The 24,337-nt window shown below is 39.4% G+C and overlaps 1 protein-coding gene across 5 annotated transcripts in view; it reads left to right on the top strand.

Annotated features, from left to right (window-relative positions):
* The window catches only part of N4BP2L2 (NEDD4 binding protein 2 like 2), an 83,875-nt gene that overhangs the window by 36,757 nt on the left and 22,781 nt on the right, over window positions 1-24,337 (top strand). For 2 of the 5 annotated variants that reach the window (XM_081125286.1, XM_081125289.1), the window contains exon 7: window positions 19,583-20,313. The exons of the other annotated variants lie outside the window; for them this stretch is intronic. In XM_081125286.1, coding sequence (XP_080981412.1) covers window positions 19,583-19,592 — 10 coding nt within the window. In that variant the 3' untranslated portion in view covers window positions 19,593-20,313. Of the gene's footprint in view, window positions 1-19,582; window positions 20,314-24,337 lie in introns of those variants that run through there. 5 annotated transcript variants of the gene reach the window in all.

Below are 24,337 nucleotides of genomic sequence, written 5' to 3'. Positions count from 1 at the left end.
GTGCTGGAATGAACTATGACTTTGGAGGCTGTTGGAGTTGAGTGAATGTATTTTGTGTATGAGGACATGAATAGTGGGAGCCAGAGGGTGGAGTTTTCTGGGCTGAATTATGTCCCCTTAAAATTTATGTGTTGAGGTTCTAACCCCCAGTACCTCAGAATGTAACTATATTTGGTGAGAGGCCCTTTAAAGAGGTATTAAGATAAAATAAGGTCATGTGGATGGGCTTTAATATGACTGGTGTCCTTAGAAGAAGAGATCAGAATACAGACACAGACAAAGAAAGATCATATGAAGATGCTGGAGGAAGAAGGCCATCTACCATCCAAGGAGAGTGGCCTTAGAAGAAACCAACCCTGCTGATACTTTGATCTCAGACTTCTAACCTCCAGGATTGTGAGAAAATAAATTTCTGTTAAGTCTGTGTTTTGTCACAGCCCTACAAGACTAATCTACAGCTATTACATTAGTTGAGAGACATTTGTGAAATAGGTTCTTATCTCTTCCACAGTTTTTTCATGTGTCAGTGAGGGTATTTGGGTCAGTGGTTCTTAATTTTTAATTTCAAACTTTCTGAAAATGGAGTGTGTTTCATTAAGAAGTTATGTAGTGTGTTGCATGACACTGGAGATGAGATGTCTACAGCACAACTGAGTTATGTAGTTTCAGAATGTTCTACACACTTCAGGGATTGTGAAAGGCAGACACCTTCTATTTTAGGAGAGCATAGAATTTGAAGAAAAGTTGCAGTTCTGATTATAAGTTAGGCAAGTTGCTTAATTTTCTGAAACTTCTCATAATTAAATGAGGATAATACTTTCTCAATCTGTAAAATAGGGTTATTGGGTGGATTAAATGAGATGAGTATGTTGGAGTTTCAGCTGAAATAGCTCTTGTGTTAGCCTTGAAATTCTGTGATTTTGTTTGCCTTTTGATGATTTCACCTCTTTTGGTATACACTAGGGATGGGCAGGAAACAAAACAAAGCAGTTGATTTTTATAATAGTTCGAAATGCTGTGAGAGATCTAAAAGGATAAAGTGATTTTTTGGGGGTGGCATCAGATATATTCACATTTCTCATCATAGGCAACAGGAGTTAAGCTGTGGAAAGGGATAAACAATTAGTGATGATGCATTTAACTTTTTATCATAAATATGGCACCATTTTTTTCATCTGTGTTATATGGACTGTTGGTATGACCCAATCCATATGATATCCTCCCCTTTACTGACATATTTGATATGATTAGTTTCACAGAGCAGAGTATTGGCCTGACCACATGAACCCATTTCTTTTTTTAAAAAAATTTGTTTTTAATATCAAACATAATTAAAGTAGTGAGCCTTTTCCCCTCTCTCTTGGTTTTTATGGAGACATTTCCTCCCTTGGTTTTCATATGTATGTTCTGTGAAATTTTATGTGACTGTGGTAAATCATAAATCAGCTTACTTGTGTTTTTGTGAAACTCTAAGTCATTTAAGATGGGACCATCAATTTGAGTGGATGTTGGCTTTCTATTTTTATAATACAATTAGGGAAGTGACAGAGTTGTCACAAGATTGAGTAGACAAGGAGAAAGAGGGTATATGTTAGAGGGGAGGGGAGCAGTTTATAATATTTTTTGTCTATTTTACAATTACAATGGATGTACAATATTATATTAGTTTCAGGTGTACAATCCAGTGAGTAGACATTTATGAACTTAAGAAGTGATCACCCTGATAAATCTAGTACCCATCTGACACAATATATAGTTATTAATATTATTTACTATATTCCCTAGGCTGTACTTTACATCCCCATGGCTATACTTAACAACCAATTTGTACTTAATCCTTCACCTTTTTCACCCACCCACCCTCAACCCCTTCCCATCTGGCAACCATCAAGATGTTCTCCATATGTATGAGTCTCTTTCAGTTCTGCTGTCGGTTAACTTTGTTCTTTAATTTCCATGTTTAAGTGAAATCATCTGGCATTTGTCTTCCTCTGTCTGACTTACTTCCACTCAGCACAATACTTTCTAGGTCCATCCATGTTGCAGATGGCAAGATTTCATTCTTTTTTATGGCTGAGTCATATTCCATTGTATATATGTACCACTTTATTCGTTCATCTATTGATGGACACTTAGGTTGCTTCCATATCTTGGCTATTGTAAATAATGCAATGAACATATGGATGCATATGTCTTTTTGATTTAGTGTTTTGGATTTCTTTGAATAAATACCCAGAAGTGAAGTTGCTAGGTGTTGTCATAGCCTTTGTTTTAAAGTCCATTTTGTTTGGTATAAATATTGCTGCCTCAGCTTTTTTTTCCCATTTCCATTTTCATTAAATATCTTTTTCCATCCCTTTACTTTTAAGTCTGTGTGTGTCATTCTATCTGAAGTGAATCTCTTGTAGACAGCATATGTCTTGTTTTGTTATCCATTTAGCTACCATATGTCTCTTGATGTGAGCATTTAATCCGTTTGTATTTAAAGTAATTGTTGATATGTATTTATTGCCATTTTATTTATATTTTCCATCTTTTTTTCCTTCTTCTTAAAGAAGACCCTTTAACATTTCTGTTTTGGTGGTGATGAACTCCTTTAGCTTTTTCTTGCCAGAGAAGGTCTTTATCAGTCCTTTGATTCTAAATGATAGCTATGCTGGGTAGATAATCTTGGTTGTTGGTCCTTGCTTTTTCATCACTGAGTATTTTGTGCCAGTCCCTTTTGGCCTGCAAAATTTCTGTTGAGAAATCAGCTGACAGTCTTCTAGGAGCTCCCTTGAAGGTTACAAACTGCTTGTTTCTTGCTGCTTTTAAAATTCTTTCTTTGTCTTTAACCTTTGGCATTTTAATTATGATGTGTCTTGGTGTTGGTTTCTTTGGATTCATCTTGTTTGGGACTCTGTGCTTCCTGGTCTTGTATATCTATTTCCTTCACCAGGTTGGGGAAGTTTCCTGTCATTATTTTTTCACATAGGTTTTCAATTTCTTGCTCTATTCTCTCAGCACTCCCACGATGCGAATGTTGGTATACTTGAATTTGTCCCAGAGGCTCCTTATACTATCCTTATTTTTTGGATTCTTTTTTTATTTTGCTGTTCTGATTGGGCATTCAAATCTCTTTTTTGATCCTGTGCTTCATCTAGTCTACTGTTGATTCCCTATATTCTTTATTTCAGTTATTGTATTCTTCATTTCTGACTGGTTCTTTTTTATGTTTTCTATTTCTTTGTTGAAGTTCTCACTAAACTCATCTACTCTTCCTCTAAGTTCATTGAGCATCCTTATAACCAGTGTTTTCAGCTCTGCATCTGGTAGATTGCTTGTCTCCATTTCATTAAGTTCTTTTTCTGGAGTTTTATTCTGGTCTTTCATTTGAGACATGTTTGCCTCCTCATTTTGGCTGCCTCCCTGAGTTTGTTTCTGTGTATTAGGTAGAGCTGCTATGTCTCCCAGTCTTGGTAGGGTGGCCTTACATAGTAGGTGTCCTGTAGGTCCCAGTGGCACGGCCTTCTGGGTAACCAGAACTGGGTGTTCAGGTGTACCACTGTGGACTGTGTACATCCTTCTGTTGTAGTTGAGCCTTGACTGCTGTTGGCACATCAATGGGAGGGATTTACCCCTAGGCCAATCAGCTGTGAGGACTGGCCACAACCACAGTGGAATATCTGCCATGTAGGGGCCAACCCCACAGAGCAGGACATACTTCAGCAGTATTCTGGTGCCCAATGAATGTACTACTGAAGTGTTGCTTGTGGAGATAGTTGAGTGATGTTTCAGTGTGATCTGAAGCTGCCTACTGGGTATGCTGGCTCTGGGGAGGTGCAGGCCAAGGTCAGTTGTTACCTGTGCCCTGCACAGGACCACACAACATGAGTTACAAAGCAATTTAAAGATGATTGCCACATATGCAGGGCTTGGTGGTACCTGGAAGAGGCCAAGCTGTGAACCTAGGTCTGCTGCCACTAGTGCCAGGTCTGGGGCCCTCTTAGCAAGAGGTACAAGACATGCCAAGATCAGATACTGCTTGTTTGGGGTTTGTGAACCTTTGAGACATTTTAGGATAATCCACACGATAAGCCAGGACAGGCTGTTTGTATGGAAAAGCCACTGGAAACAGCTTGGACCAGTTGGGTGGGGCAGGGTCTCAGGGAATCAGCAGGGTGTGGCAAACATTGTTGGCCAGGTTGATGGAGACTCAGACATGGCACCCTTCTGCTAGTTCTGTGAAGGAAGGACTCAGAAAAGGAATAATGGCCTCTGCCAGCAGTTTTGTTTGAGAGAAACCTGTCCTTCCAGTCCTGTATGTCCTTGGCACCTTTCAAGTTGCTGCCTCAGCACTGGAGCTCAGCAAGTGAGTTTGAGTAAGTCCAGGCCTGGGCCCTTTATGAGGAACATCTGGGTCTCCAACAGCTCTCCATCTCAGCCACAGTACCCACTGGTTTTCACAGCCAGATGTTATGGAGACTTCTCTTCCCAGCACTGGAACCCTGGGCTGGGGGGCCTGGTGTGAGCCTGGGACCCCTTGTTCCTCAGGGGGCACCTCCACAGCTGACATATCCTTCCTGATTTTTAACTGCCACATGTGGGTGTGGGACCAGCCCATTCTGAGTTTCCACCCCTCCTACCAGTCTCCATATGGCTTCCTCTGTGTACCCTTGGTTATAAGACTTCTATTCAGCTAGACTTCAAGTGGTTTTCAATGATGGTTGTTCTGTAGTTTAGTTGTAATTTTGATGTGATTGTGGGAGGATGTGAGTACCTCATTTATCTACTTCGCCATTTTGACCAAAGTGTGTAATGTTTTAAGATGCAGTTACTAGTACCTCATTTGTTTATTTTTTAAATGATAATATGCTAAATTTTCACAACATACCACTCTTTTTGACTCACTTCTTAGATTATTTTTTACTCTTACAGTGAAGTAGAAAAAAATTGCTATTGTTAGAAACAATTCACTTACCAAAAAATGAGGTTAACCATAGGCAGAATAGATAGTGTTCAATGGAGAAAGGAAATCAGAAGAAAAGGCAATGAGTCAGTTGTTAGTTAAATAATTGACACTTGAGGCTTTCTAAGCAAGATGTTGACAAATTGTTGTAGTGTGGAACTGATGTGGAACATTCAAGAAATGTGTGTTTGGTCATATGAATTCTCTTCTTTAGGATCTGAGTTAGACTTGCTGAAGGCACAGAGCCCACAGTAGATCTCCAAGAGTGAAGTTCAGGTGAACATCTTGCCCGAGGTGGTAAAAAGAGCCATAATGGATCTTAACTGAAAGTCTCAGAAAACATTAAAGATTATGCTGAGGAAACATAGGTTCACTCAAATATGAAACAAAGGCATGAGCTGGGAGACAAAAGAAGTCAAGAGCCAGGTCCAAGTAATGTTGGGTGTATACAGGGATGATTCCAGGCCATTCTGAGAGTGGTGTTGAAATGCTGAATGCTTACTTTACTGGTTGTTTGCTGTATAATTTCTTGGTGTGTTTATGTGGGGGGTGAGGTTGGACTGATTTTAAGGTACACAATTGGGCTAGAAGCTTCATGTGTGCCTTCCCTACTTTGAACAAGTGTTTTGATCTTGTTTGTCCTTGAAAGATGTGGAGTGAAGGTTGGTCTTGGTGGGGGGTGGGAGAGAAGAAATAAGCTTGGGAAAATTTCTACAATTTACTGTGTGACTCTTTATCTCAGGCTATCAGGGCTTGGCTAAGGTATAGAGTGGAGGATTAGAGGTCTCAGAGGCCAAGAATGTGTGAAATTCCTGATTGGGATTGGCTTTGAATAGGCTTTTGCCACACTCCCTTCTGACCTGTGGAGTTTCTGATGATAGATGAGTTGACAGTTTTATGGGAGCTCCTTTGTAAGTAACAGACTGCTTTTCTCTTGCTCTTGCTACGTTTAAAATTCTCTCTTTGTCTTGAATTTTTGGCATTTTAATTGTGATGCGTCTGGGTGTGGGCCTCTTTGGGGACTCTGGGGACTCTCTGTGCCTCCTACACTTGTGTGACTTTTTTCCTGACCAGATTAGGAAAGTTTTCTGCCATTATTTCTTCAAACAGGTTCTCTAATCCTTGCTTACTTTCTACATCTTCTGGCACACCTACAATGCAAATATTGTTATGTTTCATGTTGTTCCACAGCTCCCTTAAACTGTCCTCCGGTTTTTTAATTGTTTTTTTCTTTTTTGACCTCTGATTGAGTGATTTTTTCTACCCTATCTTCTAATTTGATGATCCAATCTTCAGCTTCCCCTAATCTGCTGTTTATTTCTTCCAATGTATTTTTTATTTCTACTATGTCATTTAAAAAATATATATATCTGTATTGATTTCAGAGAGAGGAAAGGAGAGGGAGAGAGAGATAGAAACATCAATGATGAGAGAGTCATTGATCGGCTGCCTCCACGCTCCTGACTGGGGATCGAGCCCGCAACCCAGGCATGTGCCCTGGCCAGGAATCGAACCCTAATCACCTGGATCCTAGGTCAACGCTCAACCGCTGAGCCACATCCTGCCGGGAGTCTACTATGTCATTCTTAATTTCCTTCAGTTTGCATATCCTTTCTCATGCTGTTGAGCATCCTTATGATCAGTATACTGAACTCTGTATCTGATAGATTGCTTATCTTTATTTCATTTAGCTCTTCTTCTGGAGAATTCTTTTGTTCATTTGGGGCTTGTTTTTTTGTCTCCACAATTTGCCTGTTTGGCTTTGTTTCTATGTATTAGGTAAATCTTCTAGGACTTTCAGTCTTTTGGATGGTCTCTGGTGCAGGCCAGTGTCAGACACTGTTTGTGACTGGCCTTGAGTACCCCATTTGAAGTTTTCCTCACTCCACAGCTGTGATTCCCCCTGGTGGGACTGGGTGTGTTTGGACAGGACCAAGATGCCCACCAAGGTCTGCTTTTCCAAGCCCTGGGTGTAGAAGAAAATCAGGCAAAGACTCAAAGCACTCAGAGGCTGTTATTCAGTCTCTTAATGACCCTCAGGCTATAGAAACTCAACACAGTTGGGCAGGTGATTGTTATCAGTCTCTTAAGGAGCTTTAGACTGTAGAAACTCCATAGGGTGGGGTGAGAGGTTTTCCAGCAGGGTGGGGCAATTACTTCCCTTCCCCAGGCAAGAGCTGCTTGGAGGGTAAATGTCTGCCTGAGAAAGATATCCTCCACAGTATGGGCGAATGACAGCACAGGAATCCAGATGGCCCCCCTCAGAGCTCTATTGCCCCACCCTGGAGTCTCCTCACACAGCTCTCATCCACTCTGCCCTCCTCCCTCCCCTGGAGCCCAAGGTGAATGTCTGCACAGGAAACTTTGTTCATTGGTCCTTTAAGGGGGTGCCTGCATTTCCAGCCTTTTCTCCCTGGCAGACAGAAAACCCACTGCTTTTCACAGCCAAATGTTATGTGGGCACCTTTCTCAGTTCTGGTGCTCTGGGCTGGGAGGCCCAGCTTGTGGTTTAGACCCCAGAGTCCTCAGTGGGAACCGCCCACAGCTGAGATATCCATCCAGACCTTCAGCTGCTATCTGTGGGCGCCCAGCGAGCACCGTTGAGCCTCCACACTTCCTACCAGTCTCTATGTGGTCTCCACTTTTTGTTTTTGGTTCTAAGGGTACTCTCCAGCTAGTCTTCAGTTGAATATTCAGGATGGTTTTTCTATATTTTAGTTGTAATTCTAGTTTGGTTCTGGGAGAGTATCAGTGTAGCTTCCACTCAATCTGCTGCCATCTTGGAGTCTCTGCATGTGGCTTTTTGCAGAGGTAAACTGGTATGGCAGGCCAGTTGGCCAGGTGGCACATCTCTCTTTTTTGGCTGTCTAGGGCAAAATCCTGGGGAAGTTGCAGTTCTCACAAATGGCCACATTAAGGCAGCTCTGGTGGAATCACTGGTGAGTAGTCAAAGCCTTTGTTCAGGGTTCAAACAAGCACCAGACTTTGCCTGCTGGGATGCCAGTGACACTGCCACAGGCATCTTATCTCCCACTGTGTTCCTGACCAATTCTGCCAAAGAAGACATGGAACAGGAGCTGGCAGGCTGATTGCTGTGGTGTTGAGTGCCAGCTCTGTTTCTTGTTGAGACTCACTTGTGTTTCTCCAGGGCCAATGGGAAAGGCAGGAAAAGCACAGACTAGCCCAGAGGGGTGGGGGGAAGGAGTCCCTGAAGGGAGCCAATGGCAATGTGCAGAAAGTATGATGTTTGGGGCACTTACCAGTCAGAATTGAGAATGGGTTCCTGTGCTAGGAAACCTATAGGCCCTTTGGGTACTACTCATTCCATTAGTTGGTGGGTCAGTTTGGCTCTGGAGAAGGGACTGGGGCTGTGAATTAGGAGGGGTCTCAGGAAGTCAAATGGTGCAGAAGAATTTAAGTTTTAACAAACTGAGTGGTTACAAAAGTATACTGACTGATTATTTAGCCTTTTTATTTCTGAGAGTCATGGACTCTTGGGTATCCATAGCAGTTTTTACATGCATGCATAGAAAACTGTGAGGCTTCTCCCGTTTTCTCCTAATTCTTTTCTGGGATAGGTAGAGTCCCAGAAAGACTGTGAGATGAAAGTGCCTGGTAGTATGTGATAGTGCCTCCTTTGCCTTTGCTATGGGCTGGAACTGATTGGAGGAGAGGTTAGAATTTGAACCCTCTCTCCCTCTTTCCTGGATACAGGGAGTAGAGTGTGGCCTCCGACTTGTACGTGTTGAATTAACAGCACATGTGTCTCTGTGTCTGCTGGTTTTAAGGACAAGTCTGAAAACTTGAGCAAATGTACTTGGTAAAGGTTCTGGTCAGACAGGTTTGTCATAGGGCTCAGGTCTAGGAGACCACAGTGAGGGCAAGATATTTTGCGCAGGGAATCCAGGAGAGGGAAAATGCAGAAGAGGCATTCAAGCCAAGTTTTTAGAGAACTTGGGAAACTAATTTTATTCATTGATTTCAGGGATCAAGAACTTTAGAGCCCAGAAAGAAATGCAAGAAAGACCACAGAAAGGGGAAGATCCAAAACTATTTTACAAATGGTATAAAGAATCTCTGGTGTCCTTTTTTACTGCTTGGTACTTGGGGGTGTTGGGTCTGTATAAACGTAGAGATGATAGTGACAGATCTCCTGTATGGGGTTGAAGTTTATATAGGAAATTAATGGAAATTATGTAGAAAATGAGATAAATACTGCACCTGGAACCCTAAAGTATGTTCATAGGAAACAGATGAGACAGTGAAATTGATAATTATTTTAATGGTAGAATTGAAGAGGGAAGAGAATCCTGTGGAGATTTCTAGCAGTAAGAAATTGAGCAGGAGAACTTTGAGTACATTGGCTGATTGGGGATGAGATGGATTAAGACACATTGCTTTTTGAGTATAACAAAAGTAGCAGCTAAGATGGTATTGTTGGATAGAATACTGCGACCAGAGTCAAAAATTAGTCATTGTTCTCTGACCAATTTTATGACCTTTTCCAAGTTGCTGTTCCAGTTTATGACTCAAATATTACATATAAAGAGAATACATTTTTTTACTATGAATATTAAGAAGATACTATTTATGATATACTCTGGATTCTGCAAAAAGAAAAATACTAAGTGTATAGTGGTTTCTTTTTGGCAGAGTATTTAACATGTTTTTAAAAAAAGGGAGAGTTTTAGAGCTAAAGGGGATTTATAGAACATCTAGCTCAAATCTCACATTTCATAGATGAGGAAACTGAGCGTGAACAGTTAAAATAACACCACCTAAATTCAGTAGAAGAACTAGGACTAGCATCCAGGACTCTGGATTCATTTTGTTCCTGTATCAAAGATCTTCCTAGTATGCATTTATGGTGAATAGCATTAGCTTGTAATGTTTTCATAGTTCGTCAGTAAGTGTGAATCCTTGGCAGTTGTCAAGTTTGCTATCCAGGGAAATTCATGGATAGTCTTAAGGCAGTTATATGAAAGTTGATTTCCTTCTTAATTGATATATTAAAAGCACACAAAGCATGATTGAAAATAGGCTCAGTTTAAGTAACTTATTTGACTACATTTAACTTTTAATAAGAAACCTGGACAAGAGACTTACTCAACTCAACAACGCTCAGCATTCTGAGTTCTTCAAATAGTCACACAGAAATGATAAGTTATGTAATACTTTGTAAACTATTTTGGTGAATGATGATGGGGTTATTGGCTGATGATGAAAGCCTAAGGAGGACCAAGGTCATATACCAATTTAAAACATGAATGTGCTGTATTTATACAAGTTAAAGTTAACACAGTTCTACACGTATACCACAAAGATGCACAGAATAGATAGACAAGTGATAACTGAATCAAAGAAGTCAAGCTGTAGGCTGCCTAGAGGACAGAAAATATGTTGTGAACCATCTCTTTAAAAAAATAGCCAGAGGCCTACAAAAGAATAGCCTTGTCTAACCTTTATGACCATAGACTTTGACCCACCACAGATTCATTTTTTTTGTATGTGTTTTCCCTTTGGAAGATAATACTGAGGGGAAATAGAATGGCACTGGTGAAGTCCAGGAATGCAGCCAGCCCATCACAAAGGGAATAAACCCTGAATCACAACTGCATTATATGCACCAGGGTTCTCTTAAGAGGTGGTTAGTGTGCTGTGCAGCTTTCACAAGTGGCAAGAAGACAGAACTCAATCAAATGTGACTGACAGGTACAGAAAGTGGAGATGATCTGTTTTGCTTGCTTAGCATTGACTTTGGATACACAAACCTGGATGTAAAATATATATATAAATAATTCAAGCATGATCTAAATAATTCGTATAGGAGGAGATGAAGCAAAAGTAACAGATCTTTTTATTCCCAGTCCTCTTCACACTCTATTTTCCAGACAGGGTTAAGAGTTCGGTGTGCATCCTTAAGGCCCCTTTTGTGTCTGTGTGGAAACACACACACACACATACACACACACACACGAGATTTTTATGCTTTTTAAAAATTTTATTGTTGAGAGCATTACAGTTGCCCGCCATTTCCCCTTTGCCCCACTCCACCTGGCTCCCATCCCACCTCAGCCCTTCACTGCACTATTGTCTGTGTCCGTGGCCTATGCACATATGCATATAAATTCTTTGGTTAATTTCTTCCCGCTCACCCCCAAACCCTCATCCATCCTTCCCTCTGAGATCTGTCAGTCTGCTTCATGCTTCCATGTCTCTGGAACTATTTTGTTCATCAGTTTATTTTCTTTAGATTCCACATATAAGTGAGATCATATGATATTTGTCTTTCTCTTACTGGCTTATTTCACTTAGCATAATAATCTCCAGTTCCATCCATGCTGTCTCAAAGGGTAAGAGATCCTTCTTTTTTTTCTTTTTACAACTTCATAGTATTCCTTTGTGTAAATGTACCACAGCTTTTTTATCCACTCATCTATTGATGGACACTTGGGCTGTTTCCATATCTTGGCCATTGTAAATAACAATGCTATGAACATAGGGGTGCATATATTCTTCTGATTGGTGTTTCAGGATTCTTAGGATATATTTCCGGAAGTGGGATCGCTGGTCAAAAGGCAGTTCCATTTTTAATTTTTTGAGGAAACTCCATATTCTTTTCCTTAGTGGCTGTACCAGTCTGCATTTACACCAGCAGTGTCCTAGGGTTCCCTTTTCTCCATATTCTCACCAGCACTTGTCATTTGTTGATTTGTGGATGGTAGCCATTCTGGGAGGTGTGAGGTAATATCTCACTGTAGTTTTAATTTGCATCTTCTGATGATTACTGACCTTGATCATTTTTTCATATGTTTCTTGGCCATCTGTATGTCCTCTTTGGAGAACTGTCTATATAGGTCCTTTGCCCATTTTTAAATTGGATTGTTTGTCTTCATTTTATTGAGCTATATGAGTTCTTTATATATTTTGGAAATTAAGCCCTTACCAGATGTACCATTGGGGAATATGTTCTACCATACAGTGGATTCCCTTTGCATTTTTTGAATGGTTTAATTTGGTCTGCAGAAGCTATTTGGTTATACGTAGTCCCATTTGTTATTTTTTCTTTTGTTTCTCTTGCCCTAGGAGAATTGTGGGCAAAAATTCTGTTATGTGAGATGTCTGAGATTTTACTGCCTATGTTTTCTTCTAGAATTTTTATGGTTTCATGACTTACATTCAAGTCTTTTATCCATTTTGAGTTTATTCTCCTATGTGGTGTAAGTTGGTCTAGTTTCATTTTTTTGCATGTACCTGTGCAATTTTCCCAGCACCATTTACTGAATAAACTGTCATTACTCCATTGTATGTTCTTGCCTCCTTTGTCAAATATTAATTGACCATAAAGGCGTTGGTTAATTACTGGGCTCTCTGTCCTGTTCCATTGATCTATATGCCTGTTCTTGGGCCAGTACGAGACTCTTTTGATTACAGTGGCTTTATAGTATACCTTGATATCTGGAATTGTGATCCGTCCAACTTTGTTCTTCTTTATCAAAATTGCTGAGGCTATTCGGGAACATTTTTGGTTCTATGTAAATTTTTGGAATATTTGTTCTAGATCTGTGAAATATGCCATTGGTATTTTAATAGGGATTATGTTGAATCTATAGATCTCTTTGGGTAGTATGTACATTTTACTAATGTTAATTCTTCCTATCCATGAACATGGTATATGCTTTGACTTATTTATGTCTTTCTCTGTTTCTTTCTTCAGTGTCTTATAGTATTCCAAGTACAGGTCTATACCTCCTTGGTTAAGCTTATTCCTAGGTATCTTAATTTTTTTTGTTGTTGCAGTGGTAAATGGGATTCTTTTTTAAGTTTCTGTTTTTGAGAATTCTGTATTGTTCTGTAAAAATGCCACCCATTTCTGAATGTTAATTTTGTATCTTGCTACTTTGATGACTTCACTTATTAAATCTAGTAGTTTTTTGGTGGAGTCTTTACGGTCTTCTACGTACAATATCATGTCATCTGCAAATAATGACAGTTTTATTTCCTTCTTTTCAATTTGGATGCCTTTTATTTCTTCTTCTTGTCTGGTTGCCGTGGCTAGGACTTTACAATGTTGAATAACTGTGGTGAAAGTGGACCACCCTGTCTTGTTCCTATTTTTAGGGGAAACAAAATTTTAGTTTTGTATATAGGGTATGACATATATGGTCTTTATTATGTTTGGGTATGTTCCCTCTATTCCCACTATGCTGAGAGTTTTTATTACAAATGGGTACTGGATTTTGTCTAATGCCTTTTCTGCATTATATTGATATGCTCATGTGATTTTTATCCTTCATTTTATCTATGTGATATATCACCTTTATTGATTTGTGAATATTTTACCAGGCTTTCATCATGGGAATAAATCCCGCTTGGTCATGGTGTATGACCTTTTTAATGCATTGCTCTATCTGATTTGCTAATGTTTTGTTGAGGATTTTAACATATATGTCCATCAGGGATATTGGCCTGTAATTCTCTTCTTTGTAGTGTCTTTATCCAGTTTTGGAATTAGGATAATACTGGCCTCATAAAAAAAAGCTTGGAAGTCTTTCCTCCTCTTTAATTTTTTGAAATAGTTTGAGGATAATAGGTATTAGTTATTCTTTGAATGTTTGGTAAAACTCACCTGTAAATCCATCTAGTCCAGGATTTGGTTGCTGGGAATTTTTTATTACTGCTCATTTTCATTAGCTGTTACCAATCTTATTCAGGTTTTTTTATTCTTCCCGATTGAGTTTTGGAAGATTGTATGTTTCCAGGAATTTGTCCATTTCACCCAGGTTGTCCAATGTGTTGACATGTAGATGTTCATAGTATTTCCTTACAATTCTTTGTAATTCTGTAGTTACTTCAACTCATTTGTTTCTGATTTTATTTATTTGGGTCTTCTGCTTTGTTTCATGATGAGTCTGGCTAAAGTTTTATTAATATCACTTATCTTTTTGAAGAACCACCTGTGGGCCTTTGCCAGGTAACTCAGTTAGTTACAGCATCGTCCTGGTGTGCAGGTTTGAACCCTGGTCAGGGCACACACAAGAATCAACCAATGAATGCACAAATAAGTGGAACAATAATTTGATGTTTCTCTCTCCTTTCCCCTCTCTCTCTAAATCAATAAGTTAAAAAAATTTAAAAACTAAAAAAAAAAAAAAAAAAAGCAGCTCTTGGTTTCATTGATGTTTTGTATTTTTTTTTTTTTTTTTTTTAGTCTCTATGTCATTTATTTCCCCTCTGATCTTTATTATTTTCTTCTACTCCCTGAGGGCTTCTCTCATTGTTCTTTTCCTACTTCTTTTAGTTGTAGGGTTAGATTGTTTATTTGAGATATTTCTTGTTTCTTAAGGTAGGCCTGTAATGCTATATACTTCCCTCTCAGGACTGACTTCTGTGTGTCCCATAAATTTTGGTTTGTTGTGTGTTCATTTTCATTTGTTTCCGGAAAGTTTTTGTTTCCTTCCTTAAGCTCATTGGTAACCCGTTCACTTTTTAGTAACATAGTACTGAAAGTTTTTGAGATTTTTTTTTTTTTTTTGCAGTTGATCTCCAGTTTCATGCTTTTGTGATCCAGGAAGATTCTTGAGATGATTTCAATCTCTTGAACTTTTTTTTCTTTTGATTTACCTTTATTGTTGAAAGTATTCCAAATGTCCCTTTTCCTCCCATTGATTCTCTCCACCCTGCATCCCCCTGGCCTTCACACTATTGTCTGTGTCCGTGTGTTATGCATATATGCATGTAAGTTCTTAAGTTAATCACTCCTTACCCACCAACTCATGCCTCCCTTTCTTCTGAGATTTGTCTGTTTGTTCCATGCTTTTATGTCTCTGGATCTATTTTGTTCTTCGGTTTATTTTGTTCATTAGATTTCACATATGAGTAAGATCATGTGACACTTGTCTTTCTCTGACTGGCTTATTTTGCATAGCATAATACACTCCACGTCCTACCATGCTGTCTGTCTCAAAGGGTAAGAGATCCTTCCTTTTTACAGCTGCATAATATTCCATGGTGTAAATGTCTGAGAAGATGCTTGATATAATTTCAATCTTCTTGAACTTGTAGAGACTTGTTTTGTATCCTAACATGTGGTCTGTCTTTGAGAATGACCCATGTGCACTTGAGGAGAATGTTTATTCTGCAGCTTTGGGGTAAAATGTTCTGTAAATGTCAAATCCATCTGATCTAGTGTGTCACTTAGAGTCACTATTTCCATGTTGATTTTTAGTCTTGAAGATCTATCCAGTAATGTCAGTGGGGTGTTAAAGTCCCCTACTGTGACTGTATTGCTGTTGATCTCTTTTTTAAAGTCCTCCAGAAGTTTTTTATTTTCTACCTCTGTGAGTCTTTTTTTCAAAGGCAGGTCTCCTGTAGACCCCATATATTTGTGTCATGTTTTCTCATCCATTAAGCTACCCTAAGTCCTTTGATTGGAGGATTTAGTCCATTTATATTTAAGCTTTTTATTGATAGGTATTTATGTATTGCCATTTTATTTCTTCATGCCTATGTTTCTCTCTTTCTCTGTTTCTACTTCTTATTACAGCAGTCCCTTTAACATTTCTTGCAATGCTGGTTTGGTGGTAATAAATTCCTTTAGCCTTTTTTTTTTTTTTTGTCTGGGAAGTTCTTTATTTCACCATCTATTTTGAATGATAGAAACATCAATGATGAGAGAGTAATCATTGATTGGCTGCCTTTTGCACACCCCCCACTGGGAATTGAGCCTGCAACCCGGGCATATGCCCTGACCCAGAATCAAACTGCAATGTCCTGGACCCTCGATGTTCAACTGCTGAGCCATACCCAGCCAGGCTCTTGCTGCCTTTTAGATTTCTCTTTGTCTTGAATTTTTGGCATTTTAATTATGATGTGTCTGGGCCTGGGCCTCTTTAAGTTCTTCTTGCTTGGGACTCTATGTCTCCTGAACTTATGTGCCTTTTACCTTGACCAGGTTAAGGAAATTTTCTGCCATTATGTCTTCAAACAGGTTCTCTAACCCTTGCTTACTTTGAATATCTTCTTAGTTTCCTATGATACAAATATTGTTACATTTCATGTTGTTCCACTGCTCCCGTAAACTGCCCTCCTGGTTTTGAATTGTTTTATTTTTTTGGTTCTCTGATTGATTTTTTTCTATCATGTCTTCTAATTTGCTGATCCAAACCTCAGCTTCCCCTTATCTCCTGTTTATTCCTTCCAATGTATTTTTTTATTTCTACTGTCTCATTCTTAATTTCCTTCATAGTTTTCATTTCTTTTCTCATGCTGTTGAGTATTCTGAACTCTATATCTGATAGATTACTTATTTTCATTTCATTTAGCTCTTTTGGAGAATTCTTTTGTTCTTTCATTTAGGGTTTGTTTTTTTGTCTCCCCATTTTGGCTGCCTGTTTGGATTTGTTTCTGTGTATTAGGTAGATCTGATAGGACTCCCAGTCTTTTGGATGGTCTTTGGTGCAGGCCACTGTCAGACACTGTTTGTGACTGGCCTTGAGTACCCTGTTTGAAGCTTTCTGCACTCTACAGCTTTCCTCTTTCCTCTTGCTTGGTGCATTTGGAAAGAATGACGATGTTCACCAAGGTCTGCCTTTCTAACCCCCTGGTCCAGGAGCAGATCAGGCAAAGACTCAGAGCACCCAGAAGCTGATTGTTATTGTCTTTTAAAGACACTCAACCTGTAGAAATCCACAGGGCGAGGGAAAGATTTTTTCAGCAGTATGATGCAATTTCTACCCCCCCCCCCATCCCAGGCAATAACTACTTGGACGGTAAACGTCTGCCTGAGAAAGATGTCCTCTGCAGTATGGGGGAATCACTCAACACAGGAATCCAGATGACTTTCTCTAATCTCCATCCCCCAAGCCAGCAACCCCAGACTTTCCTCACACATCCCCAGTCCACTTGGCCCTCCTCCTTCCGCTGGAGCCCAAGGAGAGTGACTGCACATGAAACTTTGTGCATTGGCCCTTTAAGAGGGTGCCTGCATTTCCAGCTCTCTTTCCCTGGCAGACAGAAACCCTGCTGCTTTTCACAGCCAGATGTTATGTGGGGGCCTTTCTCAGTTTTGGTACTCTGGGCTAGGAAGCCCAGCTTGGGATTTAGGCCCAAGAGTTCTTATTGGGAACCCCCCACAGCTGATCTATTCCTCCAGACCTTCAGCTGCTGCCTATGGGAGCCCAGCCAGAACTGTTGAAACTCCGCACCTCTTACCAGTCCATGCGGTCTCCACTTTAGGTCCTTGGTTATGAGGGTGCTCTCCATCTAGTCTTCAGTTGATTATTCAGGATGATTTTTCTATATTTTAGTTGTAATTCCAGTTTGGTTCTGGGAGAGTGTCAGTGTAGCTTCCACTCAATCCACTGCCATCTTTGAATCTTTCCCAGCCTTCTTGAACTTATGAAGACTTGATTTATGTTCTAACATGTGGTCTATCTTTGAGAATATTCCATGTGCACTTGAGAAGATTGTATATTCTGCAGCTTTGGAATTAAGTGTTTTGTAAATATCAATTAAATCCATCTCATCTAGTGTGTCCTTTAGCATCACTGTTTCCTTGTTGATTTTTTGTCTGGAAGATCTAACCAGTGATGTCAGTGAGTTGCTAAAGTCCCCTACTATGACTGTATTGCTATCTATCTCTCCCTTAAAGTCTTCCAGATGTTTTTTAAAATATACTTAGGTGCTGCTATATTGGGTGAATATATGTTTACCAGGGTTATATCCTCTTGTTTGAATAATCCCTTTAGTATTATGTAGTTACCTATGTCTCTTGTTATAGCCTTTGTTTTGAAGTCTGTTTTGTCAGATTTAAGTATTGCTACCTAATCCTTTTTTCACTTCTGTTTGGTTGCACTTTCATCTTGTGTGAGTCTTTTGTTCTAATGTGGGTCTTTTGTAGATAGCATATACATGGGTCATGTTTTCTTATCCATTCAGCTACTCTATGTCTTTTTTTTAATCCTCACTCGAGGATTGCTTCTAGAATGCACCCTAACTGGGCCTTAATGAACCTGCAACTCAGGTACATGTCCTTGACTGGGAATTGGACCTGCAACCCTTTGGTGGCTGGGTCATGCTTTAATCACTGAGCCATGCCTCCCAGGGCAGCTACCCTATGTCATTTGATTTTAGCATTTAATTTTCTTTTAAGAATATTATTGATAGGTACTTATTTATTCTCATTTTTTATTCTTTATGCCTATGTTCATCTCTTGTTATACATCTCTTCTTGTCCTTATAGCATTCCCTTTAGCATTTCTTGCAATGCTGGTTGGATGGTAATGAACTCCTCTAGCCTTCTATTGTCTGGTAAACTTTATTTTACCTTCAATTTTGAATGATAGCCTTGCTGGATATAGTAGTCTTAGTTTCAGATCCTTGCTTTCCATTACTTTGAATACTTCCATCCATTTCCTTCTGGTCTGTAGTGTTTCTGTTGAGAAATCAGATGACATGCTTATGGGAGCTCCCTTGTAGATAACAGACTGTCTTTCTCTCTCCCTTGCTGCCATTAAGATTCTCCTTTGTCATTAACATTTGCCATTTTAGTTATGTTTCTTGGTGTGGGTCTTTTTGTGTTCACCTTGATTAGGATTCTCTGTGCTTCCTGAACTTGTTTGACTTTTTCCTTCAGCAGGTTAGGGAAGTTTTTTGTCATTATTTCTTTTAAGAGGTTCTCCATCCCTTGCTATTTTTCTTCTCCCTCTCATACCCCTGTGTTGAAGATGATGTTTCATTTCGTGTTGTTCCAAAATTCCCTTAAACTCTACTCATGCATTTTAAGTTTGTTTGTTTTTTTTATTTTGGCTGTTCTAATTGTTTTTCTTCTTCTACTTTTTCTTCCAAATCACTGATTCGGTCCTCTGCTTTATCAAGCCTGCTTTTAATTGCTTCCAGTGTACTTGATGGACCCTCCTCTCTAATTTAGTGCTCTGCATGTGAGAGGGCTCAGTTACTGTTAGTCATACATATAAAGTGCTAAGTTTTGGTGTACAGACAATAGTGCAGTTGGACCTAAGGCAACAAGAAGACAATGTGGGTTGCCAATAATTAGTGTAGTTTGTGTGCGAGAGAAGGGAGCATGAGCCAGGTAGGGAAGGACAGTGGAAAGAGGTTGAATGGATTAGAATGAGGTTATTTTAGTGAGTTGTTAATCCTCACCCAAGGATATTTTTCCATTGAATTTTTTTAGAAAGAGTGGAAAGGAGGGAGGTGGGGAGGGAAAGAAAAAGATAGAAACATCAATGTGTCTGAGACACATCGATTGGTTGCCTCCCACATGTGCTTCTATTAGGGCCGGAGATTGAACCTGCAACCCAAGTATGTGCACTTGCCTGGGAATCAAACCCATGACCCTTTGTTTCCTGGGCCAGTGCTCTAACCATTGAACTACACCAGTGCCTTTCAGTGTATTCTTTATGTCAGATATTGTATTCTTCATTTCCAACTGGGTTCTTATTTATGGTTTCTGTGTCCTTTTTCATGCTGATGTAGTTCCCACTAAGTTTCTTGAACATCCTTATGACCATTATCCTAACTCTGTGTCAGATAAATTACTTGCTTCCATCTCATTTAGCTCTTTTTTTGGAGATTCCTCCTTTTGTTTTTTAAATATATCTTTATTGATTTCAGAGACAGGTAGAGAGAAGAAGAGAGAGAGAGAAACAGCAATGAGAGTCATTGATCAGCTGCCTTCTGCACACCCCACAACCTGGGCATGTGCCCTGACCTGGAATTGAACCACAATTTCCTGGATCATAGGTTGATGTTCAACCACTGAGCTACACCAGTAGGTCCCTTCTTTTCCTTTATTTAGGGGTTGTTTCTTTGTCTTCCCATTTTAGTTGTTTCTTTGTGTTTGTTTCTATGTATTAGGTATACCTGTTATGAATTCTAGTTTTCATGGGGTGACCTTTTGTAGTAAATATCCTGTGGGACCCACTGGTGTGGTCTACTTGAACTTCTGAGCTGGATGCTCTAGGAGTGACTCTTCTGTAGATTATTTTGGATCTCCTGCTGTAATTGGGTCTTGATTGTTGTCCCATTTGTGGGTGGGGCCTCCTCTCAGGCTGGCTGACTGTGAGGCTCAATCCCAACTACATCATGCCACCTGTTTGTTGTACAGATGCTGAAAGGACAAAACAAAACAGAAAACAAACAAAAACATGCAATAGAAACAACCTCAAAAGAATAACTCTGATGGGAATGTAGTGAGAAAAGAGAAAAAAGAAGAAAGAATAGGAAAAGGAAAATGGTAAAAAAAGAGAAGAAAGAAAAAAATTATGAAAAGGTAAACAGAAGGGAAAGATGAAGCAAAAGAAAGAAAAGAAAAAAGAGAAGGAAAGAGGCAAATAAGAGCTATGAAAGAAACAAAAGCAAAGAGAAAAAATAATAACAATGCTAAAAATACCAAAACAATCCAAAAGAAAAAATAAAGAATATAATGAAAACAAACAAAAAACCAATCAAGTTAAGTTCGTCTCGGCAGATTTTAGCTCCTATGTTGTTTGAGGCTGTTTTATATGCTGATTTCTAGCTTATCTGGAGGTACTTTTGTGCTAGCCAATGTCTGTAGCTGTCTAAAGTTGGCTCTCGGTGCCCTTTTCAAAGCTTCAAGTGTTCCATAGCTTGTGGCTTCCTCCACTGGTCTCAGTTGCCGATGAGGGGCCAAACTGAGCTCCTGGGCTGGTTTTATGTTTTTATTTTAATTTTTGTTTTAAAGAATAGTTTATTGATTTTAGAGAGAGGAAGGGAGAGGGAGAGAGAGAGAGAGACATCGATGAGAGCAAAACATTGATTGGCTGCCTCTTGTATACTCCCTACTAGGGTTCAAGCCTGCAATCCCGGGCATGTTCCCTGATCAGGAATTGAACTGGCAACCTCTTCGTTTATGGCCAATGGTCACCCAACTGAGCTCCACTGGCCAGGGCCTAGGCTGATATTTTAGGAGCACAGGGCCCAAAGGCTGGTCAGAAAATATTCAGACTTCAGGTATTATGGTTGGTGTGTTCCAGGACTATAACCCTGCCCTCAGCCTGGCAGTGACCCTCTTAGGCAGGCTGTTGGGGTCTTCTGGAAGCCAGGAGTTTCCTTCAGCTTTCCAATGGGAGTGGAATACCAGTCAGGTTTGGGAATGTGGGAGGAATGTCCCCACCCCAAAGCCAGCCACTGATGCTCCCTGAGACTGCTGCTTTTTTAGCATGGGTCAAAATTCAGGGCAGGACATGCTGGATTCCAGAGGGTGAGCTGTATCTCAGGGGGTGGGGTATTTGCCTTTCCCCAGGCCTCTTCTGTTGGGAGGGTCTTGAGCCTTTTAGGAAAAATGGATGCTGTGATATTGGGGGTATGACTCATCACAGGTATCCTGGCAGCCCCCCTCCCCACTACTCTTCCCAACTCCTTCCACCCTGGTCTTTCCTCAGGCAACTCCAGTCTGTACTGCCCTCCCTCCACCAAAACCCTGGGTGGGTGTCTGGGAATGAAAATCCTGTGTGCCAGACCTTTAAAATAGTTGTTTTGTCTCCAGGCAGCTCAGATCCCTTACTGATAGGAGCCCTGCCGCTGGTGCTGTGTGGGTGGCTGTTCTGGCCTTAGCTGGCTGGGCTAGGGAGACACATCTGGGGTCTAGGCCTCTCTTCTGTCTTGGGGAACCCTCCTCACCCTTTTCCCACTGCTCCTGGGAGTTGGGCCAAGGCCTGTTATGTTTCTATCCTGCCTACAGGTCTGGAGGTAGTCTCTGCCCTTCCCTGCTTAAAAGTCTCCTCTTCAGCCAATCTTCAGCTGGTACTTAAGGATAAATATTCCCTATCTTAGTTTTAATTCCAGGTAGATTCTGGGAAGACGTGGGCAAAAGACCCACCTACTCCACTGCCATCTTCCAATCTCCACAAGATCCATGTGCTTTAATTAAAGATTGACCCTGTTGCAGATCCTGTGCTGGATGCTCTTTCACTCCAGATGAAAATACGGTAGTCATTTGTTTACAAACTTTGTTTGGAATATGACTAATATCTCAAAAGTAAGAATTTTCTGATTTGCTAAAGTAGATGTCACATGCTCTGTACCTTTCAAAGCCTCTCTGTTTCTGAGGCAGTTTTTTGTACAAATTTCTAATAAGGCTATTTTAATGGTTTTCCTTCCACAAATATGGCAGTTTCAGAGAGAAGAAATTGGATCTCACAGCCTGAAGACATGTGAGGATATGAAAATACTATAAAATACATATAGAAGAACTCAGAAAGCTTGACTACATTGGGGCTTTTGAAAGAGAGCCAGTAAGTAGCTCCCATACATTTGAAGTCACTTAAGGTATAATTACAGTTCATTACAAGAAATGGTAACTTATTTACAGTGACAACACATGGAAGGCAGAAATTGACATACACATTTGATTTTTTAAAAACCATCTAGGAACACCCACTTTACAGTGAATCGAATTATTGATGTCTGTCTAGTGGCTAAGTTGTATATATACAGGGTATCCCAAAAACGTATACACACTTTAACAGCTAATAGCTCAATTGACATTTCTTTTCAACCAGACTGTTTGAACAAAGGAAATTCATCCTAAAGTTTGAAAACTCAGTTGAAGTATAAACACTGCCTTTATAATCAAAGTGTGTATAAACACTGCCTGAATGATCAAAGTGTGTATACACCTCTTTTGGTACACAGTGTGTCCCCCCAAAAATGTATACACACTTTAACAGTTGATAAATCACTTAACTTTTTACTCCTTTTCAGGTTTAACTGATTTGAAATAATGAGTGAAGCCAAATTAAGCTTTGAAAAAATTTACCCACTAGACTTTTTTATGGGGATACATAAAAGATAAAATTTATGCTACAAAACCAGCAACAGTTGATGAATTGAGGGTGCACAAACACCCAATGAAATGATATTTGATGTTTGTGATTCCATTGCTTTGCATTATCAGCATTGCCTGGGCAAGAACAGTCATCAGTTTGAAAACAGATGTTGACCAAAAAAAATATTCATTTCTGTAGATTCCTTTAAATTTTGAAAATGAAGTGTATGTTAATAAACAGTGACTTTATAATCATTCAAAGTGTGTATACGTTTTTGGGGAATATATATATATATATATATATATTACACACACATATATATTTGTTGTTGTTAATCCTCACCTGAGGATATTTTTAAAGAGAGTGGAAGGAAGGGAAGGGGGGGGGAGGGAGAGAAACATTGATGCGGGAGAGAGACACATCAATTGGTTGACTTCTGCATGTGCCCTGACTGAGGCTAGGAATCGAACCTGCAACCAAGGTGTATGTCCTTTACAGGGAATTGAATCCTGTGACCCTTTGGTGCATGGGCTGATGCTCCAACCACTTAGCGACACCAGCTAGGGCTGTATAATATTTTTTGTTGATAGAAGATAAAGACTACAAAAATGTACACATTTTGATGCTATTTGTATATATGATGCACTTAAAAAGAAATCCCCAATTTTAAGTGTATGAAATTTTAAGTTCTTATGAAGCCATCTAGTCTTAGTAATTATTCTGAAGAGTATCAGTAATTTCTTCTTAATTTCATGTTTGAAAATATATTTAGAAATGTAGTTACATTATATATATTTTTTTAATCCTCACCTGAGGATATTTTTTCCCACTGTTTTCAGAGAGAGAAACATCAATGTGAGAGGGACACACTGATTGGTTGCCTCCTGCATACACCCCAACCGGGGCCAGGGATCAAGCTTACAACCAAGGTACGTGCCCTTGACTAGAATCAAACCCAAGACCCTTCAATCCATGGGCCAATGCTCTAATCACCGAGCCAAACTGACTAGGGCACAATATTTGTTTTAAAACAACAGTTATGACTTTTAAATATGTCAAACATGTTAAGAACATGAAAGGTTGTAGCAAATAAGGGCTATCTTAATAGTACCTGCTACTTATGGGAATTACTAAGCAGGTTTAAGTTTACAATTTGAAAAGGCATTAATATTCTTTTCAAACATAATATATTAGTGAATTTTCATTTAATTATATTAATTTTAGATAAGAATACAGATGTTGAGCCTAAAGATAGTTATAAGATACATGTAGGAAAAATGATTTTTAAAAATTTATTTTGGTGTTTTGGGATGCTTTAAACAGCATCCTTTGAAAGTGCTAAATGCTAAGGCAGTAGGGGTGATATCACATATCTCATTTTAGGCTTATGACAAGAAGTAAAATTAAACAAGCTTCATAATATATTTTACTTTTCCCGTAGTTTTCAGAAATTCATTTAGTTTTAGTATTTAATTTGTCACTTGTCAGTTAGGGTTTTTTAGGGGTATGTGAGACTTTTTTTTTTTTTACAAAGCAATGTTTCTTTTTCCATATATGCAAATTCTGTATTAAATGACCA

This window comes from Miniopterus schreibersii, assembly GCF_964146895.1.
Source record: "Miniopterus schreibersii genome assembly, chromosome: 2".
Classification (NCBI taxonomy): Eukaryota; Metazoa; Chordata; class Mammalia; order Chiroptera; family Miniopteridae; genus Miniopterus; species Miniopterus schreibersii.
The sequence above is the reverse complement of the archived record's forward strand: the minus strand, read 5'-3'. Positions and strand labels throughout refer to the sequence as shown.